This window comes from Octopus bimaculoides, chromosome 3 (genome assembly GCF_046866305.1).
Source record: "Octopus bimaculoides isolate indiv1 chromosome 3, ASM4686630v1, whole genome shotgun sequence".
In the NCBI taxonomy this organism is placed as follows: Eukaryota; Metazoa; Mollusca; class Cephalopoda; order Octopoda; family Octopodidae; genus Octopus; species Octopus bimaculoides.
This window is the reverse complement of record NC_142930.1, coordinates 136,254,791-136,270,046: the sequence shown is the minus strand read 5'-3', so window position 1 is coordinate 136,270,046 and position 15,256 is coordinate 136,254,791. Positions and strand designations below refer to the sequence as shown.

The 15,256-nt window shown below is 37.3% G+C and overlaps 1 protein-coding gene across 2 annotated transcripts in view; it reads left to right on the top strand.

The window, feature by feature from the left end:
• The window catches only part of LOC106872480 (leukocyte tyrosine kinase receptor), a 466,463-nt gene that overhangs the window by 440,221 nt on the left and 10,986 nt on the right, over window positions 1-15,256 (top strand). For both annotated transcript variants that reach the window (XM_089349709.1, XM_089349710.1), the window contains one exon: window positions 835-936. In XM_089349709.1, the coding sequence (XP_089205835.1) occupies window positions 835-936 (102 nt within the window). The remainder of the gene's footprint in view (window positions 1-834; window positions 937-15,256) is intronic.

Genomic DNA, 15,256 nt, shown 5'->3' with positions numbered 1-15,256 from the left:
CAACCGGATGGAGCTCATATCTCTCAACTGGTCTGTCAGTTCTAATTTGTTCCAGAGAGAAAAACAGAGAGGAAGAGAGGAAGAGAGGGAGAGAGAGAAAGTGAGAAGAAACAGAGAGAGAGAGAGAGAGAGAGAGAGAGAGAGAGAGAGAAAGAGAGAGAGAGAGAATAATCCCCAGTATAATAACTTTATTTATTGATCCCCATAAAATGAATTACTAAGTTGAATTTAGTAAGATTTTAACTCATAGGCAAGAGTGTCAGAACAAGTACCGCAAAACATTCATTCCGATGCTATAAAGATTATACCAGTTCACTTACTACATTTATTTCAAATAACACTCTATCACCTTTCACAAACGTGAAGGGCAGATATACTATGCCTAAAAATTAAAAAGAAAACAATGTGTTACAGATGGAACTTCATTCATCATAGGTCTCCTCGTTGATTATAGCTCTCCTGGAGGTCGAACGACAATTTTTTCTACAACAGAATTCTCACTTATTACGCCATTGTTATACTATAAAACACTTCACAACTTACAAACAGGTTACAAAGTGAAATAAATTGATTTGACATGAAGAAGAGAATAGGCCAGAAACTGACGTCCAGCAACCTTTATCACTGTGTAAACACCTTGTACTTATTATTTGCTCATGCAGACCATTCACTAGTTTATTCGATTTGATTATTTCGCTCGAAAACTCAGTTTACGAAGCTTACAACTAATTACATGATAAAATATCTATAAAATATGAATATCGTAAATGCAGATGATGGATTTTTCTAAATATGAATTTAATATATTTGCTTTGTTGTAATATGTGCTTATAGGTCTAACTACTATCGAAAAACTAATAGAGGATTGTTGCCAGTTAAATGGATGCCACCAGAAGCGTATTTGGATGGAATTTTTACAAGTAAATCTGATGTCTGGTACGTTTCTTCTTTATACTCTCTCTTCGCAAACATTTTAAACTCAACCATAAAAAGTAGAAAAACAGAGCGGGAAACAGCAACAAATTAAAAATTGCCTCAGACCCATCTGGGGTACGAAAATATGTATCGTATACACACATATATGTGTGTGTATGTGTGTGTGCGCGCGCGCACGTGCATGTGTGTGTGTGTGTCTGTGTGTGTGAAACCAAGAAAGAATTAAATTGTATGAACGGCATATATATATATACACACACACACGATGGACTTCCATACAGTTTCCGTCGACAGATTTCGTTGACAAGGCAATGGTCGGCCTGGAACTATAGTAGAAGTAACATATTCAAGGTGTCCCGTGATTCTAAAGTAAGCTTCTTAACCACATAGCCATGCCTGCGGCTATTTCTTTAAGAGATTTCTTATCAGCTGTTGGAACTGACACTTTGATTTGGCGGCATTTCTTTCTCGGAAAGCCGTAGACAAAAGGTTTTTGTTAGATTAGCCTTGATTTCCTTGTCTGTGCGCATAGCATCTTCTATATTATTGCTATTTTATCATTCTCTGAGACATTTTTTTTGTGTATGCATGTAGCATCCCTGTCAGTGTACCATCCCTGCACCATTTCTGTTTGTGGATCATAATTCTGTCACAACTTCTACTGTATTCGAACCCCAACTGTGCATTTCAAGTAATTTTATTCTTTCTTGTTTCCACATATTTGGTTATTCTTATATTCTGCTTTTTTTTATTTTTCACTGGCACACTGGCATTTATCTTATGCTGCAGTCATTAATTCTTCGGTATCACTTTTGAGTCGTACGTTTCCCAACCAAGCTGTTTTTATTATAATTATTTTATTTATTGACTACTTCAACTCTGTTTATCTTTTTACGTTATTGGTCATACTAGAACTTTTCTTGTCATCTTTTTATCATAACTTCCGTAGCACCATTTTTTGCTTAGATTTTCTCATTTCCCTATTTCTAAAGTTGTTTCACATTTTTTCCTTTCGTTCATGTCTTTTGTTTCGTATTCATTGTCCTTCTTGAACGTAAAAATCTTTTTTTCTCTTTTTCTTTCTGTTTTCTTGTTTCCAAACAGTTTCTAGGAATTTTCTGTAATCTTTTATGGATATTTTTGTATTTTTACAGTGGATATTTTTATGTTTATCCTCTAGAAACAAAGTCTAATATCTTTCTAATTCAGACTTTGAGTGGCGTATTCTAAATGCTGTTATTTTATTAGTGTCTTCTTTTTAAGTTTGTTAATTAATTTAGCATCCAATAAAGAACATTTCAAATATAACTTATTACAGAAACTTTTGTAATATTGATGCCTCTTACTCATTTTTTAAGAATAAATCTAATGTCTCTAATATTTCCTTTAATTATTTCTTTCATTTTTGTGTTGAAGTCTGTCTAGTTTATTGATTCCTTAAGGAAGGAATTTCATCCATGTTTCGTGGTCTGCTACCACAACAGCTCCTTTATAGGATCCAGTTAGCTCAAGACATCATCAGGAAGAACCACGTCCGGTTTCGGCCCCTACTCCTCTACCGTTTTGACGTGGCGGAGCCACCCCCTTTCGGAGGTGTCTTCAGCTCTGGTGTTGGATAATACTTACATGTGCGTGTGGGTAGGTGTGTATGTGTATTTATTTCTTTTTTGCCCACAGGAGGCTAAACATAGAGGGGACAAACAAGGACAGACAAAGGGATTGAGTCGACTACATCGACCCCAGTGCGTAACTGGTACTTATTTAATCGACCCTGGAAGGATGAACGGCAAAGTGACCTCGGCGGAATTTGAATTCAGAATGTAACAGCAGACGAAATACCTATTTCGTTATTGCCCACAAGGGGCTAAACATAGAGGGAACAAACAAGAACAGACGAACGGATTAAGTCGATTACATCGACCCCAGTGCGTAACTGGTACTTAATTTATCGACCCCGAAAGGATGAAAGGCAAAGTCGACCTCGGCGGAATTTGAACTCAGAACGTAACGGCAGACGAAATACCACTAAGCATTTCGCTGATCGTGCTAACGATTCTGCCAGCTCACCGCCTTGTGTGTGTGTGTGTGTGTGTGTGTGTGTGTGTGTGTGTGTGTGTGTGTGTGTGTGTGTGTGTGTGTGTGTGTGTGTGTGTGTGTGTGTGCGCGCGTGCGTGTGCGTGTATACGTACGTTGCTAAACGTCGGAATGATTAGAAGGATATTTCTGCAACAATTAGAAAGGTGTGTACAATATACGAGGTCTGATTAATAGGTATTGCTATAGCAACGAAGCTAAAACACACAGAATAAAGCCGCGTGGCACAGATTGACCTTGAAATGTACTGTGCATGTGCACTAAGTCTTAACGTTCTAGTTTACTTCTGCTACTTACAACAATACTTTGAAAGAAGGTGTGTAGCATGTGATCGTCGCATGGACCATGAGAGAGGAGGTTGTCATGACGATACCTGCTCAGAAGCCTACGCAAAGCTGCAGAAAGTGTATGGAGAGGAGTGTATGCGCTGCTCACAAGTTTACGAGTAGTTCAGACGTTCCAAGATTGCTGAAAGAATGTCGATATTGACAAACGTTCCGGGAGACCCGCAACCAGCAGAACTGGAAAAACATCGCAGACGTGCGTGCAGTTGTGAGGGAAAATCATCGAATCACCCATCTGTGAGTTATCAGAGGATTTGTAGATTAGTTACGGTTCAGTTCAGTCCATTATCACTGAAGATTAGGGTATGAGACGCGTGTCTGCCGACCAAAAAGACACTCGGGTTTCAGTTACACAAGATCTCTTTGATTGTGTCTAGAACGATGAAAACTTTTTGAAAATTTTGCGTAGGCCTCTGAGCAGGTATCATCAAGCTTTTGGCAAAATTTGATGCAGATTCTCTGCTCAACTTTCTCTGTCATTGTCAATGCGGTGATCACACTCTACACACCTTCCTTTCGAGTACTGCTGTAAACAGTGGAAGTGAGCTAGAACATTAAAACTTAGTGCGCATGCACAGCAGGGTTCAAGATCAACCTGTGCCAAGCGGCTTCACTCTGTGTGCTTTAGCTTCATTACTATGGTAACAGTCCGGAAACTTATTAACCAGACCACGTATGTTGTAGAAGGTATTGTTTTGTCTGTTTCTATTATAACTATTTCCCTATCTAGCCTCCTTTTATAGACAGTTACTCTATATCCAATTGACTACTTCTAATGTATTCTCCCCTCCCTGAAGAAAAGTGATACATATGACAATATTTATGACCATACCTAGCCATGAGCTGTCAACTTACTCTTGCCTTTCATTCTAAACAGACACAATTCTCTAGTTTTAAATTTTAAAGTTGATAAAAACACAAATAAATTGGAAATAAACCACGATACTTTACAAGCTATGGCACCAGTGGGATTCATGCCATTCTTGGAAGTGTAATCTATTCTTAGCTACAATAGCGACAACATTAATTTCTTCCGTCTTCTTGCTCTGTTAAAGTATTTCAGCAAAATTATAATGATGTGTCCAACTAGTTAAAATTCTATTTATTTGTGCAGATGATGATAGCACTGCATTTAAATTCATGTAATAATTGCATTGTTCAATTAAATGGAGCCGCTTCAAACGGCCGTACTGCATCGCTTCTTGATATCCTGATGCTTATTTTGATTATATATATCTATATATATATATATATGAATACACATACGTATGTTTATATATATATATATCTATATATATATATATATATATATATATATATATATATATATATATATATATAAACATACGTATGTTTGTGTGTGTGTGTCTGTATGTATGTATATACGTATGTATATATATATATATATATATGTATGCACCCTTTTAAAGCCTAGCCAGGCTCATGGGCCCGGTTTCTCGGTTTCTATGGCGTATGTGTTCCCCCTAGCTGGACGGGACGCCAGTCCATCGCAGCGTTACTCAAGAAACAGGAAGAAAGAGTGAGTGAAAGCTGGGGTGAAAAAGCACAACAGGGGTTGCCACCACCCCTGCCGGAGCCCCGTGGAACTTTTCGGTGTTTTCGCTCAATAAACACACACAATGCCCGGTCTGGGAATCGAAACCACGATCCTCCAACCGCGAGTCCGCTACCCTATATATATATATATATATATATATATATATATATATATATATATATATATATATATATATATTCACATGTTTATATATCACAATGCTTTGGTCGATCCGAAAGACATTCGCCCAAAGTACCACTCAGTGAGAGTGAACCCGAAACCATGTAGTTGAGAAGTAAGCTTACCACAAAGCCACACCTACGCTAATATATATGTATGAATATATCTTTCTAGCTGTATGTGTGTGTGTGTGTGTATGTGTGTGTATGTGTGTATACCTGCATACATGATTTCATGAGCACCAGCCTTTCTTTCTAACTCTCTGAGATCACAGAAACGCCATAGTAGTACCAATAAAGTTTATCGCTTTTCCAGAGCTAGTGTAAATGTTCAATGATGAACATTCCTAGAATAATCAGACAGTAATTTTCTGTTCTTACTCTTCCTATCGCCCGTCGTTACATACATTTGCGATAACAACAATGATAAAAAAAAAGAAGAAAAATATGAAAATGAGTGTAGCATTGGAATGACGACGGCAACGAGGCTTCAAATAGATTATTGAAGACCACATTAGAAACAAAAAAATCTGGTGGTAACTACAAAAGATAAGTTCTATGATGGTGATCAAACAATTTATAAATATATGCAGTAGAAGGTTCAAAAGCTTCTTTCTTGATAAGTTTTATTTAATAATATGCACAACATACTCCACAGTGACATTTTCATTTATTTCTGAATATCAAATTCCTCTCTCCCCATCACTCTCTCTCTCTCTCTCTCTCTCTCTGGAACACACACATGCACATGCACCCACGCACACACATACATACATATACACACACGCACACACACACACCACATACACTATCTTTCTCTCTGTCTTCATACATCTTTATACCAACACCCTCATACACATATCTATATGTATTTATTTATTAACAAAATGATCTAGCATCACTTCCAATGAGGTTTCACAAATGTAAATGAATACCTGTAAAATCAGATGTGCAAGGTCATAGTCTAGTAAGGTATGCGGGTCTTATTCTCACCACACCACACCACCTCACACCACCCAGCACACACTAGTACTGACTACTTCCCAGCACAGATACCATTGCACACACTAGCACTGACCACTTCCCAGCACCCACACCATCATCCATATACCATCATGCACACAAGCACATGTCAAGGTCACCAGCCCCCTACCACACGCACATACACGGTCTCACGTATACACACGCGCGCACCTTCGTTTTGGGATCACCTTTACTTTATTATCTCCCCTTCTTCCTAGCTCTCCTGTGTGACCCATCTCTCCAGCATTCGCCATGATAGATCACTAGCCACTAGACCTTTTTTTAATTTTCTCTCCCTGTTTATTTCTGTGTTCCTTTCTGTCGAAGAGCGTAGGCTGGAACTGTAAAAGACTTCCTCATTTCCCGAGCGTTAAACTAATATATATATATATATATATATATATATATATATATATATATGGTCGTGGTGAGAGGGATAACTCCCTTGGCAAACAGGACACAGTCGTGTGTCGATAAGCCAGCTGGAGGAGATGTCCTCCTGGGGCTAAAAGCAACAGTAACATCCACCCCTAGGGGTCAGCCACACTTAAGTGGCAATATACTACACTTTATCGTGCAGTTACTGTTAATACTTCATTTAGAGAATTAACATTGCTTGTTTTCACCTTTTCAATATCAGTGAAGAATGTCACTGGAAAAGAAGATATAAGATTTGCCAGGTCTTTCTCTCTCACCAAGGTCATCAGCTGTCGAACGCCGACGAAGGGAAATAACCCTGAAATCCGGATACGTTCGTGCTGCTGGTCGTGGTGAGAGGGATAACTCCCTTGGCAAACAGGACACAGTCGTGTGTCGATAAGCCAGCTAGAGGAGATGTCCTCCTGGGGCTAAAAGCAACAGTAACATCCACCCCTAGGGGTCAGCCACACTTAAGTGGCAATATACTACACTTTATCGTGCAGTTACTGTTAATACTTCATTTAGAGAATTAACATTGCTTATATATATATATATATATATATATAACACATGCATGCATACGTATATATTTAGACATTTTATTAGACATTTATAAATTCTACGAACGCTAATGACAGAGTTTCGTCAAAGAGACATTTGGATCTGACGGAGGGAAATTTCAAAGCAAAGTTCAACAATCACACCTTAAGCTTAAGACACTGGAATAAACGAAAAGCTACCGAATAATCCAAATATATGGATCTTAAAAGAACAAGGTGTGAACTATAGGATTTACTGGAAGCGTAAACCTTATACCAACGCTAGTGGCATGTGCGGTCTTTGTAATATGGAAAGACGGCTCATCGGGAAAGTTCCTTGGACCCCGCTACATGTCTAAATTCAAACACTGCACTTTTTGGATCTTGTCAACATGTAACAAAATGCCTGTTACGGTTTTGTGCTCCCCAAGATCACGGATAGAATCCACATTTTTACTATGTTACTGCACAAGGTTCCCATATGTCTTAACTTTTAATTTTTGTATATATTTTTCCATTTTTTTCTTCTTTTTCTGCCTTGTTAACGTCATGGAATATTAGTGCTATTTGCATCGAGTGCATTTCTTATAGGAACACATCCCTTAATCTACGCAGATAAATAAATGTATATATGTGACTGTGTCATGTGTGTGTGTGCCTGTGTGTGTGTATATGTGTGTGTGTAATATATATATATATATATATATATATATATATATATATATATATATATATATATATAGATAGATAGATAGATAGATAGATAGATAGATATGAGGGGTACCCAAGAGCAACTGGAAACATTCTCTGTGAGTCAAGCTCATTGTAGTTCACGCTTCACCACTAGAAGCCACTTGATGCGACCTTCAGGCATCAGTATGCCGACCGACGTCATCCTGTGGAGTCGTACTGTCACGTAATCGTCTTTGTTTTGAAGTGCCTCTCCCATGTTCGTCGAATTTTGCGAAACAATTGTCATGCTTCAAACAGCTTACAAGGATGCTGCCATGAGCAAAACACAAGTTTACGTGTGGTCTTCACACTTTAGGAATGGTCACTTGTCGCTTGAGGACTAACCTCGTTCAGGGCGGCCATTGACCTTCAGAAGGTCATCACTGGTGAAGAAAGCTGGTGCTATGCAATTTGCAGATGCGAAAGAGTGGAAGAAAAATGTTATGGGGGCGTTAAAAGTCATCACTTCACAAGAATTCCAGGACTGCTTCGAATAGTGGAAAATGCATGTGGACCGATGCATTGCTTCAAACGGAGAATACTTTGAAGGCGATAAAAGTGTAAACATGTAAAACTAAGTGAATCAAATAATATTGCAAAGTTCTGGTTTCTTTTAGGTACTCCCTTATAAATACTTCCATATATATATTTATATATATATATATATATATATATATATATATATATATATATATATATATATATATATAATAAAGTAAAGTTGTGGAATACCGTACGAGTGGAAATATATATGAAAGAAGGTTTGAAAATGCACTTATTTTTAAAAAATATTTATTTACTTAACCGGTTTCACTTTTTTAGAAAAAGATTATCAAAAGTCTTTGAGAATAATAAAAAATGTTAAAAAACAGTCTGAGTATTAAAATGCATATATACATTCTTTGATGATAAAATATATTTAAAGTATAAAGCTTTGTATGAACTTTGTAGTGTTACATACTGATTGTCATATTAAGGTGAAATTGTTAAAAACAGTGTTAAAAACAGTGTATGAAAATACGCATATGGAAAAATACATATACATTTACATATTCTCATACATATTCTTTGACAATCGAATAAAATTGAGAAGGAACTGACCTGGCCTTTTTCTCTTGTGTATATTGAAGGAATGTTTTACTGTCTTAAGAGACAGTATGACTGGCTAGCTGGGGTGGGAGGGAAGAAGAGTTAAAGAAGATTTTTTTATTTTTGGTTGGTCTGTGACAGTCTGTCATGGTTCACTGGTTTTTGGGACTGGTTCTGTGCACATCTCTATGTGTGTGTATATATGTGTGTTTGTGTCCGTGTGTGTGGGTGTGGGTGTGTGTGTGTGTGTGTGTGTGTGTGTGCCGTTTTTATTGGTCCCAGAGTTTATTGTGGAATGTGTATATGAGTGTGTGTTTGAGTGTTTTTTGTGTCGGTGGGGATGTTAGGTGTGTGTACGTGAGACTGTGCGTATATCTCTTTGTCTGAGTGTGTATGTGTTGTTTTGATCGTCTTTGTGGTGTGTGTGTGTGTGAGAGCAACCGTATGTATGTGTGAGGGTGTGTACGTATGTGTGCATATGTGTGTGTATGTATGTGTGCATCTGTGTGTGTGCGTGGGAGTGTTTTGTGTGAGTGTGGGAGTGTGTGAGTGTGGGAGTGTGTGTGTGTCTCTCTGTCTGAGTGGGTGTGTTGTTTTAAATACCTTGTGGTATGTGTGTGTGTGTGTGTGTAAGCAAACGTATGTGTGTGATGGTTCATATGTATGTGTATGCCTATGTCTGTATGTGTGCGTGTGTGGCATGTGTATATGAGTATGTGTGTGTTTTTTTATCTATGGTAGGATGGTGTGTGTATGTGTGTGCACGTTTGTGTGAGTGTGTATGTGTGTGATTAATATTTGTTAGGGTGTTGTGTGTGCGCATGTGTGTGTATGTGTATATGTGTTTGTTCGTGTGTGTGCGTGAGTGCGTTTGTGAGTGCGTGTGTATGTGTGTTTGTGTGTGTTTTTGTGTCGGTGGGGATGTTAGGTGTGTGTACGTGAGACTGTGCGTATATCTATTTTTCTGAGTATGTATGTGTTGTTTTAATCGTCCTTGTGATGTGTGTGTGTGAGAGAGAGCGCAACCGTATGTATGTGTGAGGGTGTGTACATGTGTGTGCGTCTGTGTGTGTATGTATGTGTGCATCTGTGTGTGTACGTGGGAGTGTTTTGTGTGAATGTGGGAGTGTGTGTATACGTGAGTGTGTGTGTGTCTCTCTCTGTGTCTGAGTGAGTGTGTTGTTTTAAATACCCATTGTGGTGTGTGTGTGTGTGTGTGTGTAAGCAACCGTATGTGTGTGTGATGGTTCATATGTATGTGTACGTATGTTTATTTGTGTTGTGTGTTGGTGGGGGTGTTATATGTGTGTACGTGAGTTTGTGTGTGTCTCTAAGTATGTTTGTGTTTGAGTTGTCATTGTGGTGCGTGTGTGTGTGAGGGAGCAACTGTATGTGTGTGCATGAGGGTGTATGTGTGTGTGAGCATGTATGTGTGTGTTGTATTTATTAGGTGTCCTTGTACGTTGGGTTTATCCAGGTGAGGTGTATGTGTGTGCATGTGTGTTCCGTGTATGTTGGTACTGGGTATGCGTTTGTATGTGTGTGTACGTGGGTACGGTTTGTGTAGTTTCCTGGTGTATATGTGTACATGTGTGTGTGCGCTGTAATTGTGAGTGATTAGTTTTGTTTGTATTGTTAGTACAGTATATATATATATATATACATACACACAGAGAACGAGTGAGTGAGAAAGCGAGAGAGGAAAAGAGAGATAGATAGATAGATAGATAGATAGATAGAGATAGAGAGAGTGAAAGAGAGAGAGAGAGAGAGAGAGAGAGAGAGAGAGAGAAAGAGAGAGAGAGAGAGAGAGAGAGAGAAAGAGAGAGATGCGTGCATGTGCGTTGACGTCTATCCAAAAACAATTATTCAATCATAGGATGAAATTATATGTTGCAGTGATCGGCAAGAATACCAGAGAAACTCTCGATAGCCAATCGATAATATATACGGAGAACAGCTAACATTAAAATAATGATATACATATTCCTTTTTAATCCATTTCGGTTTTGATTCGAACGTAAATATGTTCAGCGCTGCTGTATTTCATCTTCGGGGAAAATATAAGTATGTATGTATGTCATTCAGTTTTATTTCAAGGTTTCTTAACAATAGAGAAAGAGCCGGTTTCTAACCAAGATCCAAGGCCCCTTCATTGGAATTTCAACATCAACCGGGTACTATTGAATGTATGCATGTATGTACATATGTATGCGTGTGTGTATGTATGTACATTTGTACGTATGAATGGATGTATCCCTCTCCATATATACGTTTATGTATATATGTATTTATGTATTTATGTATGTATTGGATCATCCCATAAATAATGAGGTCTTTTCAATTGCTTGAACTAAAAGTCGGAGGGAGACGGCATAAACTACATGCATGAACTACCTATAAAAGCAGGTAGTAATTTTACCTTGTACTTATTCTTAGTGCATGTTTTGAAGAACGCAGTTCGATTTTAACACTTATTTTTTCAAAGCTATAATCGAAGTGAAAAAGGAGCGTATTCAGCGTATTTTGCTTTTTGATTTCAATAAAGGCAACAACGCAACGAAAAGTGCGAGGAATATTAATGCAGTACTTGGGGATCGGACAATAAATGTAAGCCAGTATCAACGGTGGCTCCAGAAATTTCGAGCCGGAAACTACAGCCTAGAAGACGAGCCTCGTCCTGGAAGATCTTTAGAGCTCGACGAGGACGTCCTGCAAACTCTGGTGGAACAAAATCCCATCCTAACTATTGAGAAACTAGCAGAGAAGCTTGGATTTGGTCATTCAATCATTCATCGGAAAAGTCAGCAAATTGGTTCAATGATTTCTCAAAACTTTCCGAGTCTAATAGCGTGCACAGTGAATGTGTACTCTTCTTTACTATCATATCTCATGAATGAACCTTTTGTGGGGCAGAATAGTGACTGGTGACGAGAAATGGGTTCTCTATAAAAATGTCAAGCCCCAGACTAAAGAAATCTTCACCCACGTAAGATATTGTTATCTGTTTGGTGGGATATGAAAGGTTTAGTCCACTTTGAACTTTTAAACCCAGACCAACTGATAACAACGGAGATCTACTGCAAGGAGCTTGAGTGGCGTAAGTCAGCGCTAGAAGAAAAACGACCACTTTAGGTTTCAAGACGAAAGGTGTTCTTCCATCAGGATAATGCTCGGTCACATACAGTGAGGATGCTATTCCAAAGGCTGGAGCAGTTTGAGTAGGAAACGATGCCCCACCCACCGTATTTGCCGGGCATTGCCCCATCTGACTATCATTTATTCCGCAGTCTTCAAAATCATTTTAACAGAAAAAAATATGAATTCTGTTGATGAGATCAGAACAGTAATGAAGGAGTATTTTTAGTCAGGGACAAGTGAATTTTGGAAGAAGGGCCTGGCAAGTCTACCAGATAGATCATCAGTGGGATCCGAAAGGGTTTTTAATAACTCAAACCGTGAAATCTATAGATTTGGGACTATCCAAATTATTCTATAAATCCTCGCTGTCTATTTTCCTAGCTTACGACCTTGTGTAGTGGAGTAATAATCAAAGTGGTTCATAGACCATTTGGGGCCTATTTCTAGCAGTACTGGCTCTGTAACATTCAGCACCCTTAATTATGATTTATATATATATATATATATATATATATATATATATATATATATATATATATGTATGTATATATGTATGTATATAGTAGCTGCTTTCTCGTATACGAGCAAAGTCATTGCTAGAAAGAATCGTTGAAGTGAGTCATTGATGGTGTAATGTGAGGCCCTTGTATGCTTCTTGAGCCCAGCCAAAAATTTGCACATTCTATTGCAAAATGCATCACTGTGCTTTGACATGCCTTTTCGATCCTCCAGCTGAAAGGTACACCTTTCCATAGACAGGTTGCACATGTTCAGTTGTGAACAATAGCCGTATCACAATGCGCTTCCCAGCCTTGATAACATCCTGCTGGTTTGGTAGGTAAGCCAACATTCCATCTGAATGGGACGTCAGCACATTTCACTATTGCAGGATTATTCATTTGAAGTTGATTGAACTTGATTAACATGAAATTAAGTGAACGCGACCGGTCGGGGAATCGAAAGTCCGATCGCAAGATCCTCAGTGCCACTCCCTATCCACTAGCCCCCTCACCTTCACACACACACACATATATCTGTGTATGTATATATATATATATATATATATATATATATATATAATGCATGTATTATTTACTTAAATAAGTAGATGTGTTTGTTAAAACTACATATTTCTTTCTGCTGAGAGTATCGGATTCTTTATCTAAGAATTTTTCATATCGTTTTAATGTATCTGTATTTATGTTTAAAAATGCATGAATATATATGAATACAAGTATTTGTGTGCATTATAATTAACTATTTCGCCAACTGTCGGTTGATTTTATTCTTTGTTACATTTAAGGTAGATTTGCTATAAGCATTTTAATATAGAAGTTGTAAATGCTAATTACAAGATAACACTTGAATTGCTTTAAAAAGCTCCGAAATGTCGTATCTAGCTGTAAGTAATATATTTATATGAAAGTAATAATATACTATGGTATTAATTGATATGGTATATGTGTATTCATATATATGCGAAAGCATTTAATATATATGTGTGTGTGAGTTCGCATATGTCAGAAACCTAAATATAGTTAAATTACGAAAGAATTTGATATCTTACAGTATGATGTAACCCTACGTCTGTTTGATATTTAGATGTCTGAAACAATGTTTCCGATAGTTTGCAGACGATGTAAAATTATTTCTAAGTATATATTTATAGATTATAATTGAAATTGGTGGGAGTAATCGAGAAATTTATATTAAGTTGAACGATGTTCACATGCACACGCACAAGCACGCGCACAAACACGCACACTAATATTCAGACACCATCGCAAACAAACTGAAAATATTTATTTAGGAATAATCATGTCCTGAGATTTTAGGTACAATTGAAAAGAGTCAGTTACATATAGATAGAATTTCCAAAAGCATAATCTCATCCATAAACATATAAATGTGGTGTTGCACCCATATGCATCTGTATAGGTATATGTATATATGTATCTGTTTCTGTGTGTTTGTTATATGCGTGTGTGTTTGTTATATGCGTATCTATTTGTTATATGTGTGTATGTTTGTTATATGCGTGTGTGTTTGTTATATGCGTGTGTAGTTGTGTAGGTGTACGAATACGAGACGTGGTCAATATTTCCATGTGTAACTAAATAGTTCTTAAATCTAATATAATAGCCAAATATTTATTATCGAAACCCTTTCTGATCTGCTTGGAAGCAGAAGTTGGTTTTGTTTCACAAAAGTTTCCCCTGCTATCAATTGCAAGTAGTTTATTTACATCCTTTGACAGAAGTAAATTCAGAATGGTAAATACATGGCGCCATGTTCCAATTTAAGAGGGTTGTCTTCGGATATTGGTAGAAGATCATTTACGCTGTTTCAACCTCTGCACTACAGCACCGTTATAGTTGCTATAGTTGAGTGTTTATTTACACATGGACCTGCAATTATATGTACGTACGTACGTACGTACGTACGTACGTATGTATGTATGTATGTATGTATGTATGTATGTATGTATGTATGTATGTATGTATGTATGTATGTCATTGTTCAGTTTTACTTCAAGATTTCTTGCCAATAGAGAAAGAGCCGATTTCTAACCTAGATTCAAGGCTCCTTCATTGAAATTTCAACATCAACAACAGGTTATTTTTGTATGTATGTACGTATGTATATATATATGTATGCATGCATGTATGTATGTATGTATGTATGTATGTATGTATGTACGTATGTATGTACGTATATATGTATGCATGTATGTATATGTGCAGATTTGTATGTTTTGCTTTATGTATGTATTCTCATGCATATAGTTGCATCTCGAGACATGCTCATATATAAATGATAAACTTTCGGAAGCTTTTACAGATTTTTACTGTTCCAGTGATGGGTTGGATCTGTAGTCTTCGAATTAGTTTTCTCCTCTATGGATTTGAGAAGCCTAATTTCTTAAGATTGGCATTTAGGCAGTGTGTTATATATCCCAGCCCATTTCAGCATTGCAAGGTTATTCATTTGAAGTTGACTGAATTTCATAAACATGAAGTAAAGTGTTTTGTTCAAGAACACAACGCCGCAGCCGGTCGCGGAATCGAAACTCCGATTGCAAGATCTAGACCATGCATATATTATATACTTGAATAAGTAGTTGTGTATGTTAAAACTACGTATGTATGTATTATGTATGCATGTATGCATGCAAGCATGAATATATATATATATATATAT